The sequence below is a fragment of the Haliotis rubra genome, unplaced genomic scaffold (assembly GCF_003918875.1).
Source record: "Haliotis rubra isolate DU_JTF1 unplaced genomic scaffold, ASM391887v1 Scf1599, whole genome shotgun sequence".
Lineage (NCBI taxonomy): Eukaryota > Metazoa > Mollusca > Gastropoda > Lepetellida > Haliotidae > Haliotis > Haliotis rubra.
In genome coordinates this window covers 44280-67329 of record NW_025765557.1, presented here as the reverse complement: position 1 = coordinate 67329, position 23050 = coordinate 44280, and the positions used below count along the sequence as shown (strand labels likewise).

The 23050-nt window shown below is 39.8% G+C and overlaps 1 protein-coding gene across 2 annotated transcripts in view; it reads left to right on the top strand.

Moving 5' to 3' along the window:
- LOC124271309 overlaps positions 1–21861 on the top strand; it is a 61691-nt gene extending 39830 nt beyond the window's left edge. Inside the window, exons 2-3 of one of the 2 annotated variants that reach the window (XM_046706404.1) lie at positions 17335–17422; positions 19527–21861. In XM_046706404.1, coding sequence (XP_046562360.1) covers positions 19636–21549 — 1914 coding nt within the window. In that variant the 5' untranslated portion in view covers positions 17335–17422; positions 19527–19635 and the 3' untranslated portion in view covers positions 21550–21861. Of the gene's footprint in view, positions 1–17334; positions 17432–19526 lie in introns of both variants that reach the window. The other variant, XM_046706403.1, reaches the window with a different exon arrangement.
- Positions 21862–23050: the final 1189 nt, after the last annotated feature.

Below are 23050 nucleotides of genomic sequence, written 5' to 3'. Positions count from 1 at the left end.
CATTTAGAAAATAGTCGTGAATGATACTATTTATTTGATTTTGTTCCGGTTATGGGTTATGATAGACATCATAATATTCAACCACAAAGCACAGGCTGCATGTGAGGCGCTAGAAGGTTAACAATCATATGACCATCTTATCCCACTGGGTACCCATTCTCTGCTGGGTGAACAAAGGCAATTTTGAATAAGATGTAGCGGTAAATAAAAACAAAATCCTTTTCCTGCATATGATAATAAAAGCTACAAACCCTTTGCCGAGCCACGTGAAGTTTCTGCTAATAAAAAACACACACATAGATGAATTCCCACAGGAGTCACACACAGGAAACTTGTGAATACATTGTACAATATACTCTATTATAAGCTATTCCACGGTAGTGATACCAGGTGTCCGTCAAGAGATGAATATATCATGACCATTCCATGTCAGGTTCTTGGCTGCATCTCTGTGTATTGACAACATGTCTCATGATTGATCCAAAAAGTCCCATTTTCACCCATTTTAGAACGTTAATATTTTCGGGCTTGCAAGTGTAAGACTGCGTAAGCCAGGACTAAAAGGTTTCATACCCATATTTTCCTTGACTTTAAAATTTCAAATTTCATGACTGCGAAATGGGCCCCCATCTTATACCAACAAACTGTCAGTAGGAGAATGTTCTCCTTCAGATTTAGCTGATCATATGTGGATCCATCTGAGACACACACCAGGATTGCGTTTTGAATCGGGAAATATTCGAGAGACCAGGTTCACATTAATGTTAAATCTCCTTTTATATGTCGTGAATTGCAATTTCAAATGCAGAATCCATGGTGTAAGACTCAAACATATCCGCAACATTAATTTCCAAGCACAACTCTAACAAATCTCTTTTAAACCCGCTGCCAAATCTTTTGATAACGGCATTACATAGTCTGAACACGTTAAATACTGTACGACATGGTCGTATTCACTTTTCTTTGAGGCAAGGAACGCAACGATAAGGTATTAAGGTTTGGTTGGATCTCTATGGAGATTAATGTTTGAGCAGGATGCCAATATCAGTCTTGTTCAGCGACTGCGCCCTGCCGCGTTGCCGAGTGTAATCCGCGGTCCATCACTCACAGCAACGCTGTAGCCACGAATTATCGACAAATGCATCGTTCGGGACCAAAAGTATATTTGCAGCCAAAAACCCAGCCCTCAAACGGCGCGTCAAATTAGTCTTTTGGGAGATGGCAGCTCAATCGATTGCCATGACGGACTTTCTTTAAGTAGACCAAAGAAAAAAGTTTCGGAGGTGACCTTTGAATATTTTTTATGGCCCAATTTGATTAATTCACAACTTTGAGAAATTTAATAGGCTTGTAATTGGATTGCGATATCGTAACGTTGTTAAGTTCAGATGAAACGGTCTTGCGAGACCTAATCACTTGAGCCATACGTTGTTTGGATGGCATGGGGATTCTTCAAAAGAAATGTTACTTGGTAATACCAGGATAGTGCCTTCACTGACACTAGATGTCACCAACGGGTCTTAAATATATCAATAGAACAAAAGATCGACAGAACAACTTAAGGCAGACATTAGCGTATCTGGAACCGTCTGTACGTATAGTAGTAACAAAGACAGATGGTCAATTAAACGATAAATATGTTACAACGCATGGCAACACCGAACGTTAATGGCTTCACCAGATTAATTTAAACATTAAATGTTCCCAGTTAAATAAAAGCATATTAACATTTCATATTCTCTGACTATCATGGAACAGCGTTATTGATTTTACATTTTTCATCGGCGGCTGCGAGTGGGGCTCTAGATAATGGCATCTCCATGCCAAATGTTGATACATTAGCCAGACATCGCGGCCTCACATGGCCACAGGGTTGCAGTCTGTCGAAAATAACCACCTTCTTGCCAAAGGTGAGGAACTGTCGATTGGAGTGAATATTCTGTAATGACCGGGCCATTCAAATGTGTTATTGATACCCTCCATTAATGTGTTGACGAGTCTGACAGTAGCACCGCGAGAAATATTGTCGGTGATCACCCACTGCCTGAGGAGACATGTGAGCGTTATAACGTGACACCACGTTTTTGTTGTAGGCAGAGAAACCGGAAGTGTGTCATTACCTATGGGAATGTGGTGTTTGGTGCAACAAGAATGCATAACTATAATATTACCACAAGGGATATTTCAAGCGTTTGTTGTTTGACGCCGCATTCGTCAATACTGAAGCTAGAGGAATGTTGCCTTCCTGTTATCGATTCAGCCACAAACTAGTGACTGATGTCATGAGCAATAAGGAACGCAGTGGGGTTCAATGACATGCATCAATATTGTTTGTTGTTTTACGACGCACTTAGCAATATTCCAGCTATATAGTGTCGGTCTGTAAATAATCGAGTCTGGACCAGACAATCCAGGGATTAACACCTACAAATTTGGGGAACGATGACACGTGTCAACTAAGTCAACGAGCCTGACGACCCGATCCCGTTAGTCGCCTCTTACGACAAGCATGGGTTGCTGAAGAACAATTTTAACCCGCATCTCCATGGGTCGACATGCATCAAGTTAGGAAGCCTGGCCATTTGTAATTCTTGACTCCACATACGTCAATGCTATAGTCTGTTTGCAGTGAAAACGTACTGATGAATTTCACTTTAAACAAAAAAGTAAATCACTTAAAGTGAAATTAAATTGCGAATCCTCATGATTCTACCTTGCCAGTTGAACTTTTAAATCTCAGAATTTTATTCAACTTATGATAAAAGTTGTTCAATCATAGTTTCAAATTGCTATCATTGGTTTGTATTACAAGGGGGTACGCGCAGTAGTTGGAATAGTGAAACAAATGCACGTGCGGTCCGTGATTAGCGTTAACTTAGACTACCGTAGAAACCAACCATTCTTGTTCTCGGGCTTTCATTTAATGTGCATACCCCCTTGTAATACATACCAATAATAGCGATTTGAAACTATGATCGTTTGTTTAACGACTTTTATCCTAAGTTAAATAAAATTCTGAGATTTTAATGTTCAATTGGCAAGGTAAAGTTATGAGGATTCGCAATCTTAATTTCACATTATTTGATTTACTTTTTGGTTTAAAGTGAAATTCATCGGTACGTTTTCACTGCAAACAGACTATAACCTGTAATCGCTAAGGGACCACAATTTACATCCATTTCCAAATGTTTCTTTTAAACTTGTCCTATCTGTATTTTGTTGTTCAATGGTGAGGTGCATTAGAGTACATTAACAGCATATGCATATAACTTTTCCATTTTGTTTGCATCTGTAAAGCAGTGTTCATTACGTACACGTGGCTGGACGCAAGATCAATGGCGTCCAGTGACTTCAAAGACAACAGATCGTGTAGAGACCAGTCCCGGCAGACGTTTCACTTCCTTAAATCAGCTGAACGCCCATTGTTTGTAGATCACTGTATTCATACTGCAGACAACGATAGAGTCAAATGCTTGCGTCCTTTTGATCAAACTATAACAATTTGGCTCCTAAAAGGCAACAAATGATGCCCAGCCACGTTACAAGTCTTAACGTATTTTGTCTTGATGGATATTTCATGACATTACTGTACTGTTGAGAGAGATTAAATATTTCGTTGTAACAGTAATCATCACATTTCAGGGACCAAATCCTTGATATTATTATCAAGTGATGTGGTGAATGCGTTACACCATTCCCAAAAGAGAAACTGAAAAAATATCGCATACATTTCAGAGGCAGAATTATGTGTGCAAGGATCTGGTACGTCATGCTATAAATCAATGACTTTAATGTCCTCCCTTGGCAGAATCTCGCGTGTTCGCTATACAATTTCTGGTGTTGGTTCCATTGTTAATGAAAATAAGCTTACAAATTGTAAACAATTATACATGTACATTCAGTTCTGTTCTGTAAGACCTGAAGCTCGCCATCGGAAATGAAATACTGACGTGCCGTCAGGCGTTTCCGTTTTCTAGGAATAATAAACTCGTCCCTGTTAATACCTTATGAATACGTATGAATGAATATAGAATAATGCCATAAAGACGACTCACGGGATCAGTGGTAGGACATGTTAACTTGGTTGATGCATGTCATCGTACACAAATATCGTTCTTTATTGCATCACAGGATTATCTGGTCCAGACGTATTATCTACAGATTTCTGTCATGTAGCTGGAATGATTGGGGCGTTAAAAATCAAACAATGTTCTCCATAATTCATTTGTTAAAATGATGCAAAATAGGAAATGATTAACTTGAGAGAAGTGGTTGCTGGACCATGCGACCATTGAATAAATAATCCCATTCAACCAGTTTTCATTTATTCTTACATTCCTGTCGACGATGAACACAGGTTCATTAAAGTTGTCCCCGCTTTCTTTAAATTGTCGTCACTCCATGGTCCCTAGTACGATGATCCACCATCAGTTGTTAGCAATCTATAGCCTGTTTTTACATTGTCTTGTTATTTCTAGTGAAAACGTTTTAGGTTTAATTACTGACTGAGTTTGGTTTTACGCCGCTTTTAGCAATATTCCAGCAACATCACGGTGGGGGACACCAGAAATGGGCTTCACACATTGTACCCATGTGGAGATTAGAACCCGGGTCTTCGGCGTGACGAGCCAACGCTTTAAGCACTAGGCTACTCCACCGACCCAGGTTTAATTACTAGTTTTAAATGGTTATCTGTGATACACTAGTAGTTTTAATGTTCTTCGTCAACAGGCTTTTAATTTCAAATTTTATTGATCTATAATACAATTATTAATTGTTCTCGTCACGATATGGCTGAAATATTGCCGATGTGACGATAAATATTAACTCACTCACTTACTCAAATTGTTGTCTATGAGGGGAGAATGTAGTTGAGAAGTGTAAGAATGCTTTTCTGACAATCCTGAACGTCGCAACTACACAGTCACGGGATTTCGCATCATCTATAAAGTGGGAAATTCATGGATATTGTTTTAACATAAATACCTTAGAAACTATAAACTGTCATCATAATCAAAATAATATATATTCTGTACATATTCCTTAAGGGTGCAGTTTGCGTTTCTCGTGCCTGGAATAAATGCAATTCTCGATGATTTTAGCAGATATCTTGGAATCTGACATCCGACTGAGATATGATTAATAGCTGTTATCATTTCTCAGAAACATGTCACGTCAACCACCTTGGCATATTAACAGTTTCTAATCTCATAAAGTGCTAGAACATCTAACATTGCTTTATGCATGTATATAAATAATTGTAACATTTTCTAATCTTATTAAGTGGTGAAACTCAGTCTGTATATGTTGCTGATAAATGATGATAACATGTTTGCAAGGGGATTCATTTGGTGCACTTTGAAACGTCAGATTCATTCAATCTCGGAAACACATACAAGAGTTTAAGTGCATGGTTGTTAACCATTATGAACGTAACTGATAAGAGCATGTTACCTCAACATTTAAGGACAGACGAAACTAACTCTGCTATCGTCTTGCCTGCTAAGACGATAAGCCAGCCACTCAGTCTCGCAGTCTGGACAAGAAAGTTCTAACCACACACCAAATACCAATAAGTGTTCTGTCTCTCATGGGTCACCGAAGCAATTGGCAATACAATTGGTGAACGATGCAGGGGAAGGAATCGCAATGAAACTGAAGATGCAACGACGAGATTAAAAAAAAGCCAGTACCTTAAGCTTTAAGGCTGGACAAGTAAGTTCTAACCACACATACCACATGGACCAATACATGTTTGTCTCCCATGGGTCATCGAAGCAATTGGCAATACAATTGGCAAAAGATACAGGAAAAGGGATCGCAATCGTAATGAAGCTTAAGATGCAACGAAGAGATCAAGAAAAGCATGTACCTTAAGCACTTAGTGCCAATATTCTTGAGCGTCTAAGACCAAAATTCATATGTGTCTCATTTGTTGGATGGGATGTGTCAAAGTCAAAGATCATTATGCATGAAGGTCATCGGCCCATCTACATATAACATATATAAATATATTGGAAACATGATGTAAAACAATTAAGAGTTTAACAAAATATGTCTCTTTTTATAGCAGTGTATAATGTATTTGCATAAATTTAATAATGATTCATTTGAAGCGGAAGATAACAGGCTTTTGAATATAAATATACATGTATTTGGAATTTGGTTGTAAACATGTGGATAATAAAGCAATGTTTCTTCAGAATAATATTTGCATGCGAAAAGAAAATGGAATTCATCCTCTATACCGAATTTACAAACAGGACATGTGCGTAGAGATACATCAGTATTTAACCACCTTCCTTCATTTATTTTAAAACTGTAGGAGGGGTTATGGGAGCTGATAGACACAATATTCTTTGAGACACTGCTTGACAAAGCATATCTTTATTTCTGTGAAGAAAATATAATATGATCAAGCCTATTGCCCCGAAATACGTTGAAAGATTATGATTTATGTTGCCCTGCCTGGTACTCGACAGTAAAGAGGAGGTGAGGTGAAGTGAAATTGGGTTTTACGTCATACTTGAGAATATTTTGGTCATATGACGACGTGCATGCGTGTGTATGTGTATGTGCGGCTGCTTGTACTAGCCCAGACTTGAGCTGGTTTTATAGTGCTAGCTCACTGAGATACCATGCCGCAGTGAAGCATGAATACCCCGTTCAGACTAATTATACTGACTCCGAGCATACCAGTCATTGTTGTACCCATTAATGCCGAGCGCCAGACAGAGTCCAACAAGTACCATATTTTAACGTCTTTTGGTATGACGCGACCGGGGATCGAACCCGCGAACTTCCGCTCTCCAGGCGTAGTAAAGAGGAGAGAACAACAACTGGATCTCGACAGTATACTGTGGCTGAGTGGGTTATCCAATCACCAAACCCGCTTGAAAACACACCTGTGATTCTGTGAAAAGAATACCATCTGAGCCCTGCCACCTCCATGGTCTGGAGGCGGTCGGTAGACAAGTGGTTAAATCCTTCGCTCGTCACACCGAAAAACCGGGTTCGATTCCGCACATGCACACAAAGAGTGGAGCCCATTTCTGGTGTCCCTAGTTGTGATATTGCTGGAATATTACTAAAAGCAGCGCAAAACCATACTCACTCAGTCACTCCGTGATCTGGTGGAAATAACGTCCTGGGGGTTTTGTTAGTAAAGCCCTTCTCTCTAGCCAATATTACTGCCAAATGTAGAATTAGGAAAACCTAAATAACAGTCATAAATACTGAATCATCAACAAATCCTCAACCGTCTTGTAGTGTTTGCTTTAGTGTTCAGGCTACGCTGCCCGATAATGAGAAGGAGCAGCTGCTAAACAAGCTGCATAAACCATTACCCGCTGGGATTGTTCCATTCCTGGGTAAAAACAATGTAATTATGGTGTTCTAATCCTGACATGAACCAGCAGTGATTATCACAGCGACGTGGCACACTGAACACTGGATGCTGAAAAGAACGACTTAGCTCTGTTGATTCAGGCCGTAATTAAAATAACCCACATATAGGAACTCAAGCCAGTAGAAGTAGGAACATTTTATCTGTAAACACTATCACAGATAAATTGGAAATTGGCCAAATTCCGTCGACCTCTGTAGCCAGTAATACCAACATATTTTAAGATCGGTTTCAGCTCAAAGTTTGTCTCATGTCTAAGCATACAGGACCAGTGTACTTTGTCAGACGAGCTACATCTTAAGAAGAATACAGACGGTGTACTTGTGAAGCCAGTTTCATATCAGAATCCAAACGAATGCGATGATTGTTTATCCTTTCCAAAGGTTGGTAGATCCTACTGCCAGCCCCAAACTAGGATATATATAAAGTTCTGGATGCGGTGGAACAAGAAAAACACTTAAAAGAAGCTACTTGAGGAAACGCCAATATCCAGGACTAACATAGCGAGGATGCTAATATTGGCATTTTTCCCGAATGTCCGAGAACACTCGCCCTCTTCTCAATCTGGCGAAATTAACACTGAAGAGGAAATAGAGAGAATTGACATTTCAATTTGTTGGCCGGGGAACTTCTGAGATGTGAGACTGCGTCCCTTCAGATCCCATCAGACCTGGGATGAAAGAGCTCGCAGTCGGACTGGAATCACATTGTGACCTCGTGAACTTCATGACAGCAACCATTGTCCATTATGATAAGTCCATGCATCGCCACTTTACATACACACATACTTATATTTAAAAGGAATGTCTTGATGTGGAAGGGCGGTGGGGTAGCCTAGTGGTTAAGGCGTTCGCCCGTCACGCCGAAGATCCGGGTTCGATTCCCCACATGGGCACAATGTGTGAAGCCCATTTCTGGTGTCCCCCGCCGTGATATTGCTGGAATATTGCTAAAAGCGGCGTGAAACTAAACTCACTCACTCACTCTTGATGTGGACATTGAAACAGTACAATGTTATTTACATTTTTGAACAACCTGACACCGTATGTAAAACGGCGGAAAAATTAACTCACTCACTCACTCACTCACTCACTCAAGTGACACGTGTACGATTCTCAACATCTGCACTATATGTGAAGCCCATGTTTGGTATCTCCCGCCGTGATATTGCAGGAATATTGTTAAAGCGGCGTAAAACTGTACTCAGTCGCCCCGCTTACGACCCTATTGTTCTCGCGTTAAACCTAAGACCCGGCACATTGGTACAATATGTTCATCCTGGTGTGATATCACTGCAGATCATTCACACAAGGCGATAGAGTGAGTTGAGTTTTACGCCGCACTCAGCAATATCCGATAGCGATAGAAACGCCTGTATATAAAGAAACGGACACTATTATGTCGCCACGTTAAATTCCGTCCTGATTAAGTCTTGACAAAAACATCTTGTATGTGCGGATTACATTTGATAGTGTTTTCTTAAACTAAATGTAATTTAGACACCAGTACAGGTATAATGAAAAGATATTTGCGTGTATCTACATTCGATGAAGCACAATACGTCACTAATATGGCTCAGTGCACTCACTCCCATACCAAAATTCAGCCTGTAGCCATCAAGTTATAATACGTCTATCGTCCAGTAGTTGTTGCTGTACACTGCATCAATGTTTTCTTGTGCTATGGTGGTCGTGGATCGACCAGACAGGGAGCCAAACACTCTCCCCGGTCATGCAATTCCTTCGCCGAACGTTTTATTGTGACATGTTATTGGACAGAAACCTCATCAGCAGCATGAAGTCTTTCATCAATATACTTTGTTGAACTTCTCTTTACTCCAGTTCAGATATGATGCGTAGAATACCCGAGAGTATGAAGCACGCCAAATTGGAAAGGATGACCTGACAAACACAGGTCAATAAGGAACTGTTACAAGCAAAATATCCTTGTTGAATTATATTACTGCCTACGGTTAGGGCCACGTGGTTTGCAGCCGGATTGACATCGGGTTTGAACAATGAGGACAACATGGTGCAGTTTTAAACGCTAGGTTATATTGTCATTGGAGTTGAGAACAGCATTATGACTAATGGCAAGTATTCCGACGCTAGGTTATATTGTCATTGGAGTTGAGAACAACATTATGACTAATGGCAAGTATTCCGACGCTAGGTTATATTGTCATTGGAGTTGTCAAGTATTCCGACGCTAGGTGGAGTTGAGAACAACATTATGACTAATGGCAAGTATTCCGACGCTAGGTTATATTGTCATTGGAGTTGAGAACAACATTATGACTAATGGCAAGTATTCCGACGCTAGGTTATATTGTCATTGGAGTTGAGAACAACATTATGACTAATGGCAAGTATTCCGACGCTAGGTTATATTGTCATTGGAGTTGAGAACAACATTATGACTAATGGCAAGTATTCCGACGCTAGGTTATATTGTCATTGGAGTTGAGAACAACATTATGACTAATGGCAAGTATTCCGACGCTAGGTTATATTGTCATTGGATGTTGAGAACAACATTATGACTAATGGCAAGTATTCCGACGCTAGGTTATATTGTCATTGGAGTTGAGAACAACATTATGACTAATGGCAAGTATTCCGACGCTAGGTTATATTGTCATTGGAGTTGAGAACAACATTATGACTAATGGCAAGTATTCCGACGCTAGGTTATATTGTCATTGGAGTTGAGAACAACATTATGACTAATGGCAAGTATTCCGACGCTAGGTTATATTGTCATTGGAGTTGAGAACAACATTATGACTAATGGCAAGTATTCCGACGCTAGGTTATATTGTCATTGGAGTTGAGAACAACATTATGACTAATGGCAAGTATTCCGACGCTAGGTTATATTGTCATTGGAGTTGAGAACAACATTATGACTAATGGCAAGTATTCCGACGCTAGGTTATATTGTCATTGGAGTTGAGAACAACATTATGACTAATGGCAAGTATTCCGACGCTAGGTTATATTGTCATTGGAGTTGAGAACAACATTATGACTAATGGCAAGTATTCCGACGCTAGGTTATATTGTCATTGGAGTTGAGAACAACATTATGACTAATGGCAAGTATTCCGACGCTAGGTTATATTGTCATTTGAGTTGAGAACAACATTATGACTAATGGCAAGTATTCCGACGCTAGGTTATATTGTCATTGGAGTTGAGAACAGCATTATGACTAATGGCAAGTATTCCGACGCTAGGTGATATTGTCATTGGAGTTGAGAACAACATTATGACTAATGGCAAGTATTCCGATCACTCTTTGAAAACTGATCCCACTTCACATGGACGCCATATTGAGTCTCACAGCCATGTGAAGAAGCGTAACAGAACAATTTCAATTAGCAGTATAGAACAGAATAAATCAAATGCAAACTTGTCTTCTTTGATCTTATTGAAAATGTGAAAAACTGTTTAAAACCATTACCAGATCAATTCATTCAACAACTTGTTTTAATTAGAACACGCCAAAACATTTACTTGTAGATATCGGTTGAGTTAACACATGACAAAATTTAATCTAAAGGTCGACTTCAGTGTTCCCGTTGTGACATCAATAAGGTAATTTATCTGATTTAATCCCAAATGCTGACGCCAGAGTGGTAAGACATCATTTAGTGAAATAATTGTGTTAGGAATTTTAGTCCCCTTCGACCAGTGGGGCGGTGGGGTAGCCTAGTGATTAAGGCGGTCGCTCGTTACGCTGAAGACCCGGGTTCCATTCCCACATGGGCACAATGTGTGAAGCCCATTTCTGGTGTCCCCAGCTGTGATATTGCTGGGATATTGCTAAAAGTGGTGTAAAACTAAACTCACTCACTCACCTTTCGACCAACATGGAGTACGTCGAGATTGTATTCCGTTGTGCTGTTAAGTGCCTTGACACGGCATACACAGTGATAGAATTTACTTGCTTTAGAGCTATTCAACGCCGCGCTATTCCAGAGATACAAGAGAGGTCTATAAATAATCCAATTTGGACCAGACAACCCCGTGAATAACGCCATGAACATCGATCTATGCAGTTGATAGGCATTGACCAATTCAGGGAGCCTGCACACCCAAACACTTCAGTTGCCCCTTTCAATGTTAGCATGACTCCATATTGATAAGTCATTTTTAAGGAATCGTTATATCATAAAATTTAAGTTACTCACGTCCATACAACATAATTGCCCTCGTCTTTCTGCCTGTCAAGAATATACCCCTAAACGATTTACAGAATGTAATCAACATGGGAGGAAAGGGCTTGTGAAGGAATTATCGAGAAACTGTGTCTAGTTAAGTGAATATCATATGGTTCGGGCTGGTTTTAAAAGAACAATGCATTAAGTCAAATTGCGGCCATATGTTATCAGGAAGGGAGGTAATCAAATTATCTTTAAAGCGAGGCCATGTTATGAGAGAGGCGTTTAATCAATATTACTTCGGCAATGACTGGAATTACGGTTTAACTTGGACAGTCTTACTGCAACATGTATTATTACAGAGCGCTCTCTAATATGCGCGAGTATGCGAGGTGGGCTCGTTGGGCATAATGCTGGAGTTTCTCAGATACATCACAGCATGTTATAATGATGTGAGAGGAAAGTGCTGGGAGGCAGCCCATCCACGTTTTTCAGTTTTCATAAGCCACATAACTGGTGTATGGCTGACATACATGATAAATATTGTTTATGAATTAAAGGTATTACGAATATGTTCGGGAATTGCGCCATGGTATGTAGTGCTGCGAATCGTGGATTGTAACCAATGATCAGCAGCACGGAAAAGGAACGCACTACTGACCCTTGAAGATCCGGATTAGAATTATCAGTAGCCCATGCTTATCGTAAGAGGCGACTAAAGGGATCGGGTGGTCAGGTTCGCTGACTTGGTTGACATATGACATCGGTTCCCAATTGCGAAGATCGATGCTCATGCTGTTGATCACTGGATTATCTTGTCCAGACTCGATTATTTACAGATCGCCGATATATAGCTGGAATATTGCTTGGTGTGGCGACAAACACTCAAACAACGCCATGGCTTGTTGTGTTGGATCTTCGTTTGTAACCAAACATCAGCATCACGGAAAATAAACGCTAAACTGAAAAGCAATTCGCCAGCAGCAGGTAAAACAGCCAGACTCACGTTCACATAACCGTATGCTGTGTCACACATCACGAGTAGGAAGTGTAACAAAGTGCAAAATGGGCCTTGATTCTTCCGCCGGCGTCCCAAACCTTTGCTTGTCTTTTTAATGAAATTAAAACAATTCTACGATGAATTAGTGGAACGTTTTTGTCTGGTCGCGCGTCCAAATGCCCTGTTTTGTATTCAGGCTGTTGGAAAGTCATCAGCAGAAGGAGCTATTGCAGACTCTCGACTATCATTTGGAGCGCTAATTGATTGGAAGCGTATATTTTACACAAGGCGGCCCTGGGTTAAATAGAATTATGCTATTGATTTTGGTATTTAAACCAACCAGAATGGCCTCCATCTACTAGCGTTTGCTAGAAACCTTGCCTAGTATTGCGAAAATGGTTTACAATGTCTAGAGGGTGTTTCTGAAGAGTTTCGATCGATCAAATGATGGCAGATTCGTTGTAACTAGAACTTTCCACTTTTTAGCCTTTTAAATTTGCAAAGGATTAAAGATTTCTGATGGTCTGAGTTCCTAATGTGCGTTCGGCCCAAAGGTCTTAGGTTCAAAGACAGTTTTCTTAAACATTCTGATGGCATGTTTAGAATTCACTATGTTCTTATTGCGATGGAAATCTAATTTACGGAGGAAGAACTCCCACAGAGTATTGAATAAACTTCAAACAGAAGGCCCCTTTCGCTTCTCATTAGATGGTGGATTTCTAGTAAACACCATTTCATCACCAATAAAAAACACAATTAACCTTACCAGGTTAAATGCAGGTATTGCATATCGTTCGGGCTGATCAAACAGGTCAGCTCTTTAAATTTCTAAAGTGAAGGATATAAAGTTACCACTGGCAATAAAGAGCGTTCAAGTCACAAAATAAATACCACTGGTGCCACAGGAACAGAAACTCCAAGACACGATCGGGCCAAAATGTTCATCTCGATAATGATGCGATTTAAAGGAATGCAGTTCTGTCGAATTTCATTATTTGGAATCTGTTGGGACAGTTACTCGGCATTCTAAAACATTTATTCTCATTAACCACAACCAGTATTAGCAATCCATATTGATGTCTTGCAATGGAATGGTGATCTACAATTGGCTTTGGGCTTAAGGGCTAGCTAGTTATTTGGCTCCAATGACACCATTACTACAATGATATGGTCGTGATACCTTTGAGTGACATTTGACAACGCCATAATTTTGCCATCCTTTTGACAATTCTCACAACAAAATGCCCTAGAACCCAGAAGCAAAGAAAATCCAAGGCGGTTATCCGCCGAATGGACATAACATGCTTGAACACACACTTACGATGTTTCTAGGGATAAAATGGCCCCTGCCACTCTGTGTCAAAATCGGATCAAGAGCAAAAGTGTCAAAAGAGTTGAATAAAACACACACTTACGATGTTTCTAGGGATAAAATGGCCCCTGCCACTCTGTGTCAAAATCGGATCAAGAGCAAAAGTGTCAAAAGAGTTGAATAAAACACACACGTGTGAAACTTTAATATGCTTGACGACGATGAGAGGCTGTAATTGTTTCCCGGCACAGATATACATGACTTTAAATTAACTGAAATTAACTATGATACATGGGAATACATAATGCTCTCACTTCGTATGGAATCAAAATAAACATCGTACGTAAATCTACTAAAAGCACTCGCCGTATTGCTCACAAATTGTGCAGTTATTTATTAAGGGCAGTGCAACATATAACGTGTTTTCAGTTTGTTACACTGACATGATGCAAATGATCTATTGTAAATACTGACTGTATTTGTCGTTATATAATCTTGGAGGTTGTATTTAACTGTGGAGGAGACAAAGCCATTCATTCATTCATTCATTCATTCATTCATCCATTTATTCATTCATTCATAGAATACTTGACAAAACATAAAACACGTCACAATTTAATTCTGGACTCACAAAAGTCCAGAAACTCTCCGCACTGTGGGCACTTTCTGACAAGGGTTTTGACCAAATGGAACATGCAGTTGTTATTAATACATGCCAAGGATGAAAAAATGCACCAAAAAAATGTCGAAAACTTTCAATTTACACTCGCTCGCCCATGGGCCACTGTTCGCCCATGGGCAGGCCCATGGGCGAGCGAGTTGAAATTGACAGTTTTCGAAACATTTTGTTTTCATTTTTTCATCCTTGGCATGTATTTATAACAACTGCATGTTCGATTTGGTCAAATCCCTTGTCAGAAAGTGTCCACAGTGCGTAGAGTTTCTGGACTTTTGTGAGTCCAGAATTAAATTGTGACGTGTTATAACAACATGTGTGATGTTATGCACAAGGTATCCAAAATATAAAACCGACATGTGTGATGTTGTGCACAATGTATCCAAAATATAACACCGACATGTGTGATGTTATCTACAACGTATTGAAAACATAACACCAACATGTGTGATGTTATGCACAAGGTATTCAAAATATAACAGCGACACAACACAACGACATGTGTGATGTTATGCACAAGGTATCCAAAATATAACAGCGACATATGTGATGTTATGTGAAAGGTATTCCAAATATAACAGCGACATATGTGATGTTATGTGAAAGGTATTCCAAATATAACAGCGACATATGTGATGTTATGTGCAAGGTATTCAAAATATAACAGCGATGTGATGTTATGTGTAAGGTATCCAAAATATAACAACGACATGTGTGATGTTATGCACAAGGTATTCAAAATATAACAGCGACATGTGTGATGTTATGCACAAGGTATTCAAAATATAACAGCGACATGTGTGATGTGATGTTATGCACAAGGTATCCAAAATATAACAGCGACATGAGATGTTATGCACAAGGTATTCAAAATATAACAGCGATATGTGATGTTATGCACAAGGTATTCAAAATATAACAGCGACATGTGTGATGTTATGTGCAAGGTATCCAAAATATAACAACGACATGTGTGATGTTGTGCACAAGGTATCCAAAATATAACAGCGACATGTGTGATGTTATGCGCAAGTTATTGAAAATATAACAGTCACATGTATCATGGTTTCTATCAGCGGTATTCAACGCTCTTCTAATTGATGACCGGGTGTGAGATATAGGCTTTTCTATTTGTAAGGGGCTGACTAAATCAATCTGAAAGATCTGTTTACACAAGTGAGCGGGCATCTTATTTTCTCTACTTGAAGGTTATTGGTCTGTATCATATATTATAAACACGTATAAGTATGACTAATTGCTTGTATTAAAATTCGGTGTATGGTGTCATGTTAAAATATATATACTTTCATAATAAAATGTGTGTATAATGCTTTTAAATGTAATGTATTTACAATGTACTTATGTATGTACATATGGTCTCGTCACTATACAGCTTAATGAACTCCATGTGAGTGAGTGAGTTTAGTTTTACGCCGCACTCAGCAATATTCCAGCTATGTGACGGCGGTCTGTAAATAATCGAGTCTGGACCAGACAATCCAGTGATCAACAGCATGAGCATCGATCTGCGCAATTGAGAACCGGAACTCCATGTGAATCCCCGTGAAGGAGTTATGCAACCCTTTTACATCGCACGTCTGTACTACCATCACTGCCCACTGTGACACAGAACAATGTCTCCATGACGTCTATAGATATTTCCCATTGACTTAATAGCAACATTATATCGTTAACATATCAACTAAACCCACACCAGCTATTACATGTCCATGTGTGCATAGTGTGGCCTTAAAGCAGCAATAAGAACAAAAGGAAATGAATACCTTAACGAGTTCCTTGCCAGAGTACGGGAAGCTAAACAGACGAATCCCAGTTCCTCACAAAATACCCATGGTCTCACTCAGTTAAGTCATCATGTTAAAGAGGACAGCATAAAGTATTGACAAATATGGTCAGTTATATTTATTGGATGGATGAACATTTTAAAAACACAAAACACCCAGACAAAATCATCATACCTGTCAGATGATGCAACATGTAATGATGGCAACGGAAACCGCTTCTTAAACTCCGGATTCGGATTTGGTGTCTGATTCGATAATTGTACAAGGATTTGTTTTGTCAGAGGGACAATTTTTAAAATGAAAAAATACATTGCTACGGCGATGATGCTGCCCTTATATCAGTTCATTATAGCTCTCGTCGTAAACGTCGTTTAGTGAACATGGTCAGCGTAGGAGTTTTGACATCGGGTTCCTGAGTTTTGATTCTGAAGATGGTAGTGCTTAAGCATTGAATATTTTTTTATCATGGTGTTCGGAATTTAGTTGTTTAACTACATGACAAACCTCTCCTGGGGGTTGTCGATAATGAGTATTGGATGAATAAGATGGCTGATTGTGTGTCAACTCACACATGCTATCGCTAATTGGTTTCCCTTGTGGATTAATTTGTATTAAGGTACCTTAAAGGACCACACTGTTTTCTGTTGTCACGGTAATGAGATTTATCGCTTGCGAAGATAATTTCTCTCGGGAACGTGTCTCTGTAAAATTTGAAAACTGTCCATAATTTGATAACATAACATGAATCTCTATATGTGTCATTTCTAATATTTCGCTGCCAAACTTGTAGCATGTAGCATTGTCCAGACCAGTTACCATCCAATCCTTGTAACTTAATAACATATCAATTTGTTTTCCGAATGTTATTTTGTTCGGACACCAAAAACACAAATGTGACAATATTGACGCTTGTGAACTGTTGGCCAGCAATGAGAGGTTGTTATTTACATGTTATTGTTGTTTTGTTTCAGATGCCTGTCCACTGACAGATAAGATGGACACTCTATGAGAAGGCTGCCGCCACGTTTCAGTACACTTACCAACTCTACTTGCGTCAAGGTTTGTTGAGTATGTACACATATTATACTTGTGTTAAGACCTACGTATACTATGCAAATGTGTCGATATCTGTCTGAACTTAACGACCCGTGAAGGTCCGGGTTAGAAAGAGCCTTCAGTAACCCATGCTTGTCGTAAGAGGCGACTAACGGGATCGGGTGGTCTGGCTTGGTTGACACGTGTCATCGGTTCCCAATTGCGCAGATCGATGCTCATGCTGTTGCTCACTGGATTGTCTGGTCCAGACTCGATTATTTACAGACCGCCGCCATACAGCCGGAATATTGCTGAGTGCGGCGTAAAACTAAACTCACTCTCTGAACTTAATGCTAGATCATCGGCTACCAGAGGTGTAAAATGTCAATCACCGATGTGTCGAACTTTGATTTCTCGAACCTACGGTTGTCTCGAAGTAAAAGTTTGGTTCCTGCGTATTCCATGGTCAACCAAATTTTGCGGCTGAGTCGAACCTGGTATAAGTCGAAATATATACATAGATCCTTTAGACTTCAACGCAACTGTATTTGACTGTAAATCTCCAATAGGTCTTTGCATGACATTTAGTAGTGATACACATAAGGAAGAGAGTTTTTATGGATGTCGACTTCATTGTTATGACGAACACCACGTTTCGGAGTATATCCTTACTCCTTCATCAGGTGAATGAATGGTATGAGGCAGAGAGCATATTATATATGTACATGTAAGAAACAAAAGTAAAAAGACAACAAAGATGCAGGCTAAACAGTGGAAGCCAACAGCTAACTGATCATGACATTGATGTTGATTGTATTTAAGAAAATACTCTGGTTGCACCCATGCTAGAAGCCTCGCCACCATCCTTAACGTATATAAAACTTTGTACAGAATGTGTCTCTGTATGGAATTTGTCCGGAATGTATTATATGATTGGATGGGTATATTTAGCGCCATTTCAATTGGATCAGTTGGAGATGTCATAACGTATTAGATAATATATAATACCTACTGGGTAAAGTTTGCGCGTCCTGCCGACGAATCCCTACATGACACAATGCGTGAAGCAGATTTCTGAAAATTAAAGACCAGTTCATCAAATGTCCCATGCGACGCACTGCCTCAGTGGAATAAGGTTTGGCAAAGATAGTGTGAACCGTATCACTTCATTTCTACGGAACTGTCGATTGTTCGAACGTCAAGTTGAGCAAAGCTGTGAGGATATACCCGTCTCATCGATTCTGCGAGAGTGGTGGGGTAGCCTAGTGGTTAAAACTTTCGCTCGGTTTGCTGAAGACCCGGGTTCGATTTTCCACATTGGTACAATGCGTGAAGACCATATCTAGTGTCTCCCGCTGTCATATTGCTGGAATATTGCTTCAAGCGGCGTAAAACTAAACTCTCTTACTCACCCATCGATTCTGCCGTTTGTTCAAGCCAGGTGATAGCAGTCAAACTAATAGCCACTGGATCTGCTGTAAGGAGCGTCTGATTCCAGATGTGCCCTAATAGAGTCTATCTGCACCTTGAATTTCATCAATGAGATAAGCCTCATTTTCGCTTCCATCTTCCATTAAACCGACACATTCTATGCAACTGAAATACAAATGGAAGCAGCCTCAAGTCAAATATCGATTTTGTTTTTGTCTTCTATGGCAAATTGGTTTCGTGATTTGACTTATTTCCAAAATTAATGGCTGCTCGTCACATGACATAGTTGGAGCGCAACATGCAAGAAACGTTAATGCATGTAACATTTCACTGCTGACGTACTGATTGAGGGTAATTTCAGCAATTCCGAGGTTAACAGTCCATCGTCATGCTTTAATTTGAACTAAAAGTAATCCACTCGAGATTTGGTTTGGGGCCTGAAAACATATTTCTAACGTGTCCGACATAGAATAATGGAGACAAATGACACAGACATCAATTTCTGTCGAGTTTAGTGGATGGTTCCGAATTGCCCTAAAGCACGATAAAGCAACTATTTACAATAGCCCGAAGTGAATTACATTTATTTTCTCGTATGGTTAAGGTAAATCAATAATAAATAAAATGTGTACCTGTTCAAATATATCCATGATCGACGAACAGCATATAATTGAACATATTCACCTTATCATTTCAGAGACCTGTCCACGAGCAAGCTTTGAATATCCTGTTTCCCGAACACATCGCCATCCAACGGCGATTGATCTATGCAAGGGAGGAAACCCCGATATTATAACATAGCCTAGATGAGAATAGCCATGATTTGTTCGTGTGGTAAGCGGTCTTTGGAAACGCCTCCAATACTGGATGTGGAGAGAATACTACAAGATTATGCTTGGAAAGATTTTAAAGAAAAAAGTGGACCAGTTGAAAAGATATTCCTGCGCAGACGAGATTTCGATGTTGAGGTTCCTATGAACTACTTCCATTTTGAAGACTCTGATACGATTCTAAAAACAAAAGATTCCAAACCAAAAACGAAAGCAGCAGCCGGTCAATCTATTCCAGAAACATCGGTCCTGCAGACACAGTTCAGAAACAACACCAATAAAAGTCAGACGTACAAGTTCAGAATAGAAAGGACAAGGAAGGCCACGATCAGCGTCACATTTCAGAGAGGTTTTTCAATTGGTGGGAAGGCCCAGTTTAAACTTGGGCTCCCGAAGATGATGTCTCAAGGAGGCGATGTTGACATGAGACTGCAAATATCCAAAACGACTGGGGAAACGTTTGACGAAACGCTGACATTTGAGGCCAATAGTGATATCAATGTGGAGGAAAACTGCAACTACACTGCGAATGTGGCCTTCACTGAGAAAGAAATATCAGCTGAGTTCATGGTGCAGACGTTGATGAGGATGCCGACAGGAACAGCGCCTGTGTACATCAGACGAAAACGAGACCATGAACTTTATGCAACAGTTTTTATAAACGACCTCAAAGACGTTTTCGCCGATTATAAAGCTTCCGCAGAAATCATTGACGAGTCTGCTAAGGACGCGAAGGTTGCTCGGTATGCAATCAAGTTCACTACAACTGGAATTGTTGAGGGAATGCGGCTTTCTGGTCAGAAAATATATCTTGACTCTAAGAAGTTAGACAAGGGAGATAAATCTGGCATGGAGGTGCCGGTTGCGAGTCAAAGTGCATCTGCAATGATTGCGGGAGTTGGCGCCGCACATCATTCTGGACTATTTCGAGCTAATTTCCCATCAGACAGTGATGATGCTAAGGAAGACTCTACAGATGGCGCCTCCGTGCCTACATACAGAAGCATCAACAATGGCCAGTCGGAGACACGGATTTTAAAGGCACCTCAGATCCCTACCATCATAACCACAGCTCCAAGCTCTCAGGAAACGTCTCCTCCCTCTGATGCTGGCACTAACACAAGTATGGAGACACAATCGCTTCCTGAGGACAAGAATGAAGACGTTTTTGACAAGACGACACCTTGTTCTTCTGCAACACCTTCTCCAAAACCAAGTCCCGGAAAACTACCCTCTAAGGATACGCATAAGGAAACAGGCAAAGTGCCACTAAAAGAAACAAAGTCTTCGTCAAGAGGATCTAAGGATGAGACTAAAGTCCCCACCCATGAGGTGAAGTCGCCAACGCAGGCTCCAAAGCCAAAGGTGGTGAAGGAAGACAGCTTTGGCAAACACAAAATGGTGAAAGAGGACAGCCTTACCAAAGCTGATGCCACCAAACTTAAAGCAGAACCTCAAAGGGTTAAGCAAGAGCCACAAAAAGTAAAAGATGTCCCAAAGGTGAAACCAGATCCCTCAAAGGTCCAGAATATTAAAATCCTTACAAAACAGACCTCCAACCCTAAAGAGTCCACAGACGCACCAGAGAAGCAAAAGGATGAGAAGTCAAAGGAAGAGAAGTCAAAGGATGAGAAGCCAAAGGAAGAAAAGACAAAAGATGACAAGTCAAAAGATGAAAAACCAAAAGATGAGAAGGTAGTGCTTCGTCGAAGCTTCAAACATGAGACTTTGGAGAGAATGGAAAGGGTGTCATCGCTTTCTGAAAAGCCCAGAATTCTGCCTAAATCTGGGAGTTTACCCAGAGCGAGTGTTCATTCGATTGAACCGCAGAGTTCAGAGGAAGACAGCACAAGCAGTTTAAGCAAACTATCTAAGTGCACTAGTGTCTGATGAGTAGGCATACAATGACAACCCCATAGAACATTTAACGATGGTCACAGTACGTATGTCCTGACAATATTTCTGAATAACCAAGCAGTTAGGAATAGTAAACATGAGCATGCCGGTATCTAATATCTGTAAATACCAACTTTGTTCAATTCTGCTGAGACTTGTTGATACTACATTCACTTCATAGTAAGATCTTCAGGAAAACTAACCTACTTACGAGGACTACTTATCAGGAAAACTGCGACTTTACATTTTGCCAACCACGTGGATTCAAATGTAATAAAAGCATTAACGTCAACCATTGTATCATGACGTCATAAAGACAGAGTGACGTGGGATTTACGTAGAAGAAAGTGCTGCCGACACTTTCTGACAATGGTAGCATTTAAGTGGGCATCCAATGCTCAATAATGTCTGCAAATCTGAAAAAATGCTGTATATTTGCCAACTGATAAACGTGATTCCAATAATATCATTGATCTTAATAGAACTGAATTGTGTGAAGTGTTTTTGTATTTATTATCTTTCATTTATAGTGCGTTGACATGTGACTGCTTCTAGCATGTTAGTGTTCCAGTGTTCTTCTCCTATCTTATATTGAGGACTGGTACACGAAGATGGACGACGGGGCAAGACGGAAATCGTTTTATGCCCAATTCATCAAGCCTTTAATTGTTGCCTAGTCTTGTTAGTTGATATCGCATGGAGAAGAGATCGGAGTCTAATCTTTCCAGTAACATGGCGGACTTGGGTTGAGCCTAAAACACGTTGGTGTATAAGATATATTTTTGCGCATAAGAACACGGATACTAATTGTGATAAAGCACAAGTGATATTCTTATTCTTCGGACATTGTACATAGAGCATTTCGAAGGTTTTATACTTAGTATGTTATCTGTGAGAAACAACTGATGTGATGCATTGCTTTACACAGGAAATGTGTAAATGGTACATTATTAATAGTCACGAAAGTAATTTTTGTTGATATGTTTTATTTGTATTTGCTATGACAAGGTATATCGGATTGACATACTAGATACTTGTGTGTTGATTAGATTAAGGCTTTCATAAGAAAGGTGAATAAAAAATAAATAGGTAACGATTCATGTTTCTAGTATGTATCCCTTTCACGTGGTTCTGTGATTCTTTAATCTGGATTCAAATCAACCCATGTACATGTACATTTGCAAACATGACAACATGTGCAAACGACTTCAACATACTGAATATCAAATAACTAAATAATTACATTGGTCTGACTAAATCAAATTTGCTTGATGAATTACTCTGGGGTTAAGCATCTTTTGCCTTGCGTGCCTTACGAGAAATACAGTGTCCATTAGCCTATCGAAGCCTAGTGTCTAACCTTGCCATTTTGTGCAGTGTTTGAAGTGTATATCGTGGCGACACGCCTTAAAGAACACGAGGTGTGTCCATTATGATGAAACCGTGATATCAAATATTTCGAATGGTGCCCCAAGCTTATTACCATTTCAGACAA